Raw genomic sequence first — 8787 nt, 5'->3', positions numbered from 1 at the left:
TGGATGGATGATGGGATGATGGATGGATGGATGATGGATGGATGATGGATGGATGGATGATGGATGGATGATGGGATGATGGATGGATGATGGATGGATGGATGTTGGATGGATGATGGATGGATGGATGGATGGATGATGGATGGATGGATGGATGATGGATGGATGGATGATGGATGTGTCATCCAGCACAGGTTGCTCGTGGCTCTGCCAGCTGAGATGTGAAGGTTTTATCTCTACATTGGATTTTGGGACACGTTTGTTTTTTTCCGTGTCGTCTTTTTAAAATCTGCTCATGAACAACTTTATGAACGTACGCGTACTGCTACAGACAGCGGCTTTTAAACCCACAACTGACCGTGCACAACTGACCGTGCACAACTGACCGTGCACGCATGGTGTGCTTCTGCTCAGCAATGTGCAAGAATTGTAGTCCACTCCACACCAGGTCCACACCGTGTGACCAAGGTGCATCAGCAGAGCGATGAGTAAAGACATCGGGTGTGGGGGTGATGGTGGAAGACGCAGGGAGGCACAACAAACAAAGCAGCATCAGAAGCTGCCCACTGGAAGAAGAAGGTACCCAATCATCTGGCTGCTGTAATCATTGCCTAACAGTCATTAACCTGGTGAGCAGAGGTTTAGCTGCATTGTTTGAAGGAGTCTGGGATGCATAATGACAGACTAATATGTCATAGCGCTCGGGGAGACGGGGGAGGGGTCGATTAATGAGATTTTACTGGAGGGAGTGCACAGAATGGGTGGGGCATGCCTGGAAAATACAGTGGGACGAGGACGGCATGAAGCTAATTGGAGGATGAGTGCCTCCTTGTAAAAGAGGTTCTAATGGCATGTTGGTTCTCCCGCAGCATCACGAGGCTAATGCAGTTCAGAGACTCGTGCTTGGAAACGTTGTGCACGTGTTACACTGGAGATGTGCGTCTTAACACACTGCTTTATGATTTTCTAACCTTCAGCGGAAACTTTGCTTTGATGCGGCGAAATCTGCAGAACGGAGCGACAGTAGGAGCGGAAGTGTCTTTTAATAAAAACCATTACGACACAATAACCGGCTGGGGGTTCACAAACTGGACTTGACTCATATGTGTCCCTTTTCATCATTTTTTAATCACTTCCTTTGAGTCGTTGTTCCTAAGGTGACGCCAGTGTGCACGTTACTTTCACGTTTCCCACGTTTCCCCTAAAACCTAAATCATCCGTTGAAAGTCCTGTGGAACGGTCACGCGCAGTTGTTGAAGACAACACGTTAAACAGCCTCAGTTTGGAGAAAACCAGTTTAATTTTGACCAGCTAACAGCAAAATGCTGACCTGGAAGTGCTACTGCTAGCTGCTGCTGGAAACAGCCATAAAACTGGTGCATGGTTTTATGCACAGCTTAATGTGAAAATGAGAGCAGAATAAATAAATCTGTGAAGGTCTGAAGGTTTTCAGACTAAACTTCAGGCGCTCTTGCATGGACTGAATAGAACTGAGTTTATTTGAGGAGCCATCTGCAGCAGGTATGACACTGTTTGTTTTTAACTCACTGCTTTAAGAAAGCTCAGCATCTTCTCCGGCACAACCCCCGACACAGAACCTGCTTGGATGTTCTATCGAACGCCATCGGGCCGTACCTGCGTCGTTCTTTCTTAATTGAAGTTAAAGCTCCTGTTGAATTGGCAGCAAATAAAATGAGCGAGCGCAGTTGGATGAAGATTACATTTTCTGTAAGAGTTTACAAACATCTGTAGATTTCTAGATGATGTAAAAAAACTGTTTGGTATTTGAGCTGTCGCTTTGGTTGATGGGACTCTAAATGACCTGACCTTTTTAACGGTGCGTTAAGATCAAATTTAATTAGGATTTCATCATCAAAGTGTCACGCATGCATTTTAAACAAGATAACTTTAATAAACATCCTTTAAATGAAAACTCTAAACTGGTCTTCAACAGGATACCTTGACTAAACCAGTGTTTTTAGTGTCTGAAGTGAGACAAAAAGACGAGCGTGCTTCTTGGACACACACTCTCAGAATGTTCTGCGGCTGAAACTATTTAAACATTCTCTTTTTAATTTGCTTTGAGTGTTTTTGTTTCAATTAAATAAAGCGGAGATGCCCACATGGCCGTGCAGAATGAAATAATGGTGTCCAGGCTGGAATTTAAAGTCGTACCTCCAGGCTAAAAGTCCAGAGCGCACAGAATGAAAGTGTAAAATGTTTTTAATGTATATTTAACAACAAATACCCCAGTGACTATTGATGTTTCGTCTCAGAAGAATCTATTTCTTTAGTATATCTGAGGGCGTGATATGAAACCGCTCACACTTTTTCTGCTTCTTCCTCAGTGTGCCTCTTTTTTCTGTCTCTCTTTAAACATTTATCTTCTGTTTTCTCCTTACAAGCCCTTTGTGCTTTGTGATGTTGGTTTTTACAGCTTTCTACTCGCCCAGTTGCCATTTATCTTTCATAGATGCCAGCAGCGAGGAGCACAGAAGAGATGCTCCCGTTTCAGTGACTAATTGTCATCGTTTGTGCTGCTCCCTTGATGTCACTTGTTACTTCCTCAGCAGTATTTATCTTTGTGTCTCCTTTGTAAATTTACATTTATTACACGTGAATAAACATGTACGTATCCCATGTCCCATATGTGAGACCGTGTGCACATGAGCGAGGAGACAAGTTTCTTATTTTTATGCTTTTCAAACCATATTTAAACAATAATATCCATGAGGGTGCTCTGTTGATCCCTCTGCAAATTATCAGAGCATTTTTTGGGAGGAACTGATTTATCACTTTTGCCATGAACAAAATGCACAAAAAAATCAAAATACAGAAAGATATACTAAATATATTTTGTTAAAATTGTGTCTTTTCTGCTATTTCCAAAAGTAGCAAATGTTAACTAAAGCCCCGAGTTTATTTGCAAACAACACAACCTTTACCACTTTATATGATTTCCATTTTAGAAAACGTTGCAAAAATAAATGTATATTCATGTATGTTGTGCAATGAAAGGAATTTAACCTCTAAACATGTTCAAAAGTAACACATGAAAGTCGTTCAAAGTCCATTATTTCCTCTTAGTTCGAGCCTTGCACTGTTTTAGATATAAAGAGTGGAGATGAATTCAAGACAACCGGCGTCTCATTATTGGTTCACACTAATTATTCTGTCATTTCTATCGCTCTTTGTTCCAGCTCAAAGAAAAAAAAAGTTTTTAAAGAAACCCGAGGAGATATTTTTGTACACTGGGGGAGTTTCAGCAAAAGTTTATATTTATAAAATCTATTTTAGTCAGTCGTAGATTTAAATGAGAACTTTACAAAAAGTGCAGAGGCCTCCTGACAGCACATCATGGATATATCTGGGAAGTGCACCGGTCACTACAGAGGTGGTGCAAACAGCAGAGGACATCACTGGCAGCAGTCTCCACACCATCCAGAACATCTACCACAGATGATGCCTAGTAAAGCAGCATCATTAAGGACCACACCCACCCAGCACAAGGACTCTTCCATCTACCACCCTCAGGCAGACGATACGGGAGTCTGTCATCACGTACAAAAAGACTAAAGGACATTTATTATTGACGAGCTGTCAGATTATTGAACGCTTGATAATAATTGAACTAAGATCTGTGACAACTAATGTGACTAATATTAGCTGTGACATCCAATAAGTTTATTGCTGCCGCACTATGTGGCTGTATCATTTCTGTCCCAACCTTACCATCATGATTCATCTCAGTGTTCCTCACTACCTGAGCAATAACCTGCCACTCAACCTGCATACTTTATCTTAGTTATGTGCAACATATATAACGCGCATTTAAGCTTATATTACTACCTTGAAATACTTAAATATATATATATATATATATATATATATATATATATATATATATATGTATATACAAAATCATCCTACTTGCACCGTTATATTCTACCATGCTGTTGTTTACTATATTTCTTTTGGACCCTGTAAATGTTATATTTCTTTTTCACTTTCTGGTTTGTAACTTTATTGCGTGCTTTAGTATTTCTTGTTTTTTTTTCTTAGTGAGTCGAATCGTTTCTTCTCATCCTGAACATTTCATTGTTGACCTTGTGTTAACCTGTATAGGACAAATAAACAGCATAACATAACAAATACTAAAGATGCATTACATTTATTGTGTGATTACTGTGCCAGTGAGCTCGACTGATGAAGAATAGATTGAAAAGTTGGATTTTTGATGACGATTTTATAGATGATGCTGTAGGACCTTCTGAATTTTATGAGCAAAAATACTAGCCTCTTCTCCGTCTTGTCTTTTGACCTGGCTGATTATTCACAATCAATAATTGTTTGTATCTCCTCTCTTGTCTCTTCTGGGACATTTAGGATGCTGCAGGCAAGGTGCTGGACCGTTGGACCATCATGTCCCGCGAAGAAGAGATCATCACCCTGCAGCAGTTCTTACGCTTTGGTGAGACCAAGTCTATTGTGGAGCTCATGGCTATTCAGGAGAAGGAAGGTCAGGCAGTTACGGTTCCTTCATCAAAGACAGACTCTGGGATTAGAACATTCATAGAAAGTAATAATAGGACCCGCAGCCCAGGGCTGTTAACACATCTGGAAAACAGTAGCCCATCCAGCATTCACCATTTTGAAAACATCCCCAACAGCTTAGCCTTCCTTCTACCATTCCAGTACATCAACCCAGCCTCTGCCCCCATGCTTGGCTTGCCCCCAAACGGCCTCCCGTTGGAGCAGTCCGCCCTACGGCTTCGGGAGCCCAGCCTGCCAAATCAAGGAGAACATGTGGAGACTAGTGAATCAGAAGTGTCTCTTTCACCTTTCCGCACAGGACAGAGTCCTAGTCGTGGAGTACTGGGAGGCCTTAACAGCACTGAGCCCAAGACAGAACCCAACAGCTGCGCATCACCCATCTCACCAACCCCATCCACCCAGCAAGCTCAGCAGCAGCAACAACAGACACAACTTCAGCAAACGCAGCAAAGTCAACAGCAGATCCAAAATCATTCTCAGCAGCCCAACAGCTTGAGCGAACACCAGGTCCACCACCACTTTGTCAAAGATGAGCCATCTAAAACAATAACCCATCCTTCATTCTCTTCCAAGATGCACAGGATGCGCCGCATGGGAGCCACCTCACGTAAGGGCCGTGTGTGCTGCAATGCTTGTGGAAAAACCTTTTATGACAAAGGCACACTGAAGATACACTATAATGCTGTCCACTTGAAAATCAAGCACCGCTGTACCATTGAGGGATGCAACATGGTGTTCAGCTCACTGCGCAGCCGTAACCGCCACAGTGCCAATCCAAATCCACGGCTGCACATGCCTATGCTGCGCAACAACCGAGACAAAGACCTCATCCGTGCAAATTCCTCCAGTGGTACATCTGTCATCTCAAACAGCAAGAATAGTGGTTTTACACTTACTAGCCCTGGACGGCCACCACTTGGATTCACAACTCCACCAGTGGACCCCTTGCTTCAGTCACCTTTGCAGAGTCCGTTAGTGTTCCCCACATTGAAGTCAGTGCAGCCTGTGCAGCCAGTGCCTCCATTCTACCGAACTCTAGTTTCCCCTGCAGACCTCGTCAGTCCTCCAGTGTCATTGCCAACCAGCCCCATCATGCCCTCCACTACCAACAGTACCGCCCTGATGGACCAACAACAGCAGATCCTGGCTGCTGTTGCTTCACATAACAATGTCCACTTGTCAGAGGCCCACCGCTTATCCAGTGCTGGTGCCCATCAGGACCTCACCACAAGCAGTACTGACCCCACACCTAAAAAGAAACCCCGTAAGTCTAGCATGCCTGTTAAGATTGAGAAGGAAGTGATTGATGTGGCCGATGAATATGAGGACAAAGATGAAGACGATGATGATAACATCCACCATAATAACCATCATCACCAGTCAACCCTTCTCCATAACAACATCAAAATGAACGGTAACTGTAACGGCAACAACAGCGGAAGTGGCACTGGACACCACAGTGGTGGAAGTGGGCAGCAGTCCCCCTCCCAGGACGAGATGAGTCCTGGTTTGGCTCTCAGAGGAATGATGAGACAAAGTGAAGATGAGTGTAGGGAAGGGACTGGTAGTGATAGCAGAGGTGGAGCTTCAGAGCTGCGATGTATGGACAGCTTTACCTCTGAGGATCAGGACCACGAAAGAGACTTTGAAAATGAGTCTGAAACATCTGATTCGAAGATGTTCTACCGAGATGAACTGATGGATGCGGAGGAACAACAGAAGCACAGCAGGGGTGGAAGGGGTCTGGACAAGGAGCACGAAAGTGAGGCTCATGAAGAAGCACATTTGAGAAAAGAACTAGAAGGGAATGGTCATTCGTCACCCTCCCCTCATCACCCTCCAATCAAGATTAAGGAGGAGCTGAATGATCCAACGTATGACATGTTTTGCATGAGCCAGTATGGTCTCTATAACGGAGGCATGGCTGCGGCTGCCGCTGCCGCCGCGAGCATGGCTGCTCTGCACGAGAGCTTCATTTCTTCAATCGGCTACGGCGCCAGCCCGCCCAAATTCCCTTCGTCTCATTCACCAGAAGGAGATCCGTGTTCAAGTCCTGACCCCAAGATCTGCTACGTTTGCAAGAAGAGCTTCAAGAGTTCGTATAGCATGAAACTGCACTACAAGAACGTGCACCTCAAAGAGATGCACGTGTGCACCGTAGCTGGATGCAACGCTGCTTTCCCGTCCCGGCGCAGTCGAGATAGGTGAGTCCAAAAAGTCTGACGTGATATTTTAATGCACTTTTTCTGTTACATTTCAAGGTAGGTTTAATTCTACTTAGCCTGTTCATAGAAGTTTTGTTTAACAGGATTAGTGTTTTAATGTTTTACGGTACCTGGGCCTCCCTACGTTTCTTTATATTTTGATTTCAAGGTCCTGGACTTTGATTTCTTAAAGTGGTCTTGGGCAAATTAAACTGCTGTTCATTTAACACTATCCTGAACATCCAACAGTTTTCAGTCTGGTCATATGGACAGTTTCTTGTTTTGTTGAAACGTTTCACCTTCCATCCAGAAGGCTTCATCAGTCAAGGAAACACACAACACAAATCTGATTCTTCCCACAAACAGCTTACTCCAAAGTGGAACAAACCAGTTATGTTGGTGCTAAGATATCCTGAACAATTTCACGAGATTAGATTATTTTCATTGTTAAAACACAAACTTCAAACCTTCAAAAGCAAACTTGAAAAAAAAAAAAAAATCTTAATTCATGTTATGAATCTGTGCTGCTTCTAAACACATGAAGTAACTTAGAACAAAAACAGCTGGAATTTTTGTTTTAAATAACCGTTTTAGCCTTTTGATAGCAACATGTCACAAAGACTTTTGTTCTCATTTCTTCAGTAAACGTGACAAAAATACCACAGATTATAAAAATATATAAAAAAAATGTATGCATTAATTAGTTAACTATTAATGATGTAGTTTCATTAACTTGGCATGTCAAGGCTCAGTGTGCAGCAAGTCTTTAATGCAATGAGAACATTGGGAGAATTTAAGATTAAATAAATTGTAGCAGGTTTGAAAAGGTATAAACAGTTTATGGAAGTTATCTCAACATGAACTAGTAAAAAAAAGAGCATTAGCAAAAAGCTGATGTGTGAAACACATCTGGTCCTTGAACCAACAGCTTTTAGGAAACTCCCTTAGTTGAGCAAACTGTTTATACTTGTTGAACTGTGTTACTTTTTATTTCTACGACAATGACAAGACAAGATAAGACGAGACAAGACATGACAAGATAAGACAAGATAAGACAAGACAAGACATGATAAGACAAGATAAGACATGATAAGACAAGATAAGACAAGATAAGACATGATAAGACAAGACAAGACATGATAAGACAAGACAAGACAAGATAAGACAAGACAAGACATGATAAGACAAGACAAGACAAGACAAGACAAGATAAGATAAGACAAGACAAGACAAGACATGATAAGACAAGACAAGACATGATAAGACAAGACATGATAAGACAAGACAAGACATGATAAGACAAGACAAGACATGATAAGACAAGACAAGACAAGATAAGACAAGACATGATAAGACAAGACAAGACATGATAAGACAAGACAAGACAAGATAAGACAAGACAAGACATGATAAGACAAGACAAGACATGATAAGACAAGATAAGACAAGACAAGACATGATAAGACAAGATAAGACATGATAAGACAAGATAAGATAAGATAGGACAAGACAAGATAGGACAAAACACGACAAGATACAATAAGATAAGACAAGACAAGACATGGTTGGACAGGACAAGACATGATAGGACAAAACAAGACAAGATATGATAAGATAAGACAAGACAAGACAGGATAGGACAAAACAAGACAAGTTAGGACAAGACAAGATAAGACAAGATAAGATAAGACAAGATAGGACAAGACAAGATAAGACAAATTAAGATAAGATAAGATAAGATAGGACAAGATATGACAAGACAAGATAAGACAAATTAAGATAAGATAAGATAGGACAAGACAAGACTAGATAGGACAAGATAAGATAGGACAAGACAAGATAGGACAAGACAAGATAAGACAAGATAAGACAAATTAAAATAAGATAAGATAGGACAAGACAAGACTAGATAGGACAAGATAAGACTATATAGGACAAGACAAGATAGGACCAGACAAGATAGGACAAGATAAGATAAGACAAGATAGGACAAGATAAGACAAATTAAGATAAGATAAGATAGGACAAG

At 41.6% G+C, this 8787-nt stretch overlaps 1 protein-coding gene across 1 annotated transcript in view; it reads left to right on the top strand.

Moving 5' to 3' along the window:
- Window positions 1-4384: 4384 nt before the first annotated feature.
- bnc2 (basonuclin 2) overlaps window positions 4385-8787 on the top strand; it is a gene marked incomplete at its 5' end in the record, with an annotated part of 16707 nt that continues 12304 nt past the window's right edge. The window contains 1 exon segment of the mRNA XM_037690642.1: window positions 4385-6758. Coding sequence (XP_037546570.1) covers window positions 4385-6758 — 2374 coding nt within the window.

Source organism: Nematolebias whitei, chromosome 16 (assembly GCF_014905685.2).
Source record: "Nematolebias whitei isolate Nwh7 chromosome 16, NemWhi1, whole genome shotgun sequence".
Lineage (NCBI taxonomy): Eukaryota > Metazoa > Chordata > Actinopteri > Cyprinodontiformes > Rivulidae > Nematolebias > Nematolebias whitei.
The sequence above is the reverse complement of the archived record's forward strand: the minus strand, read 5'-3'. Positions and strand labels throughout refer to the sequence as shown.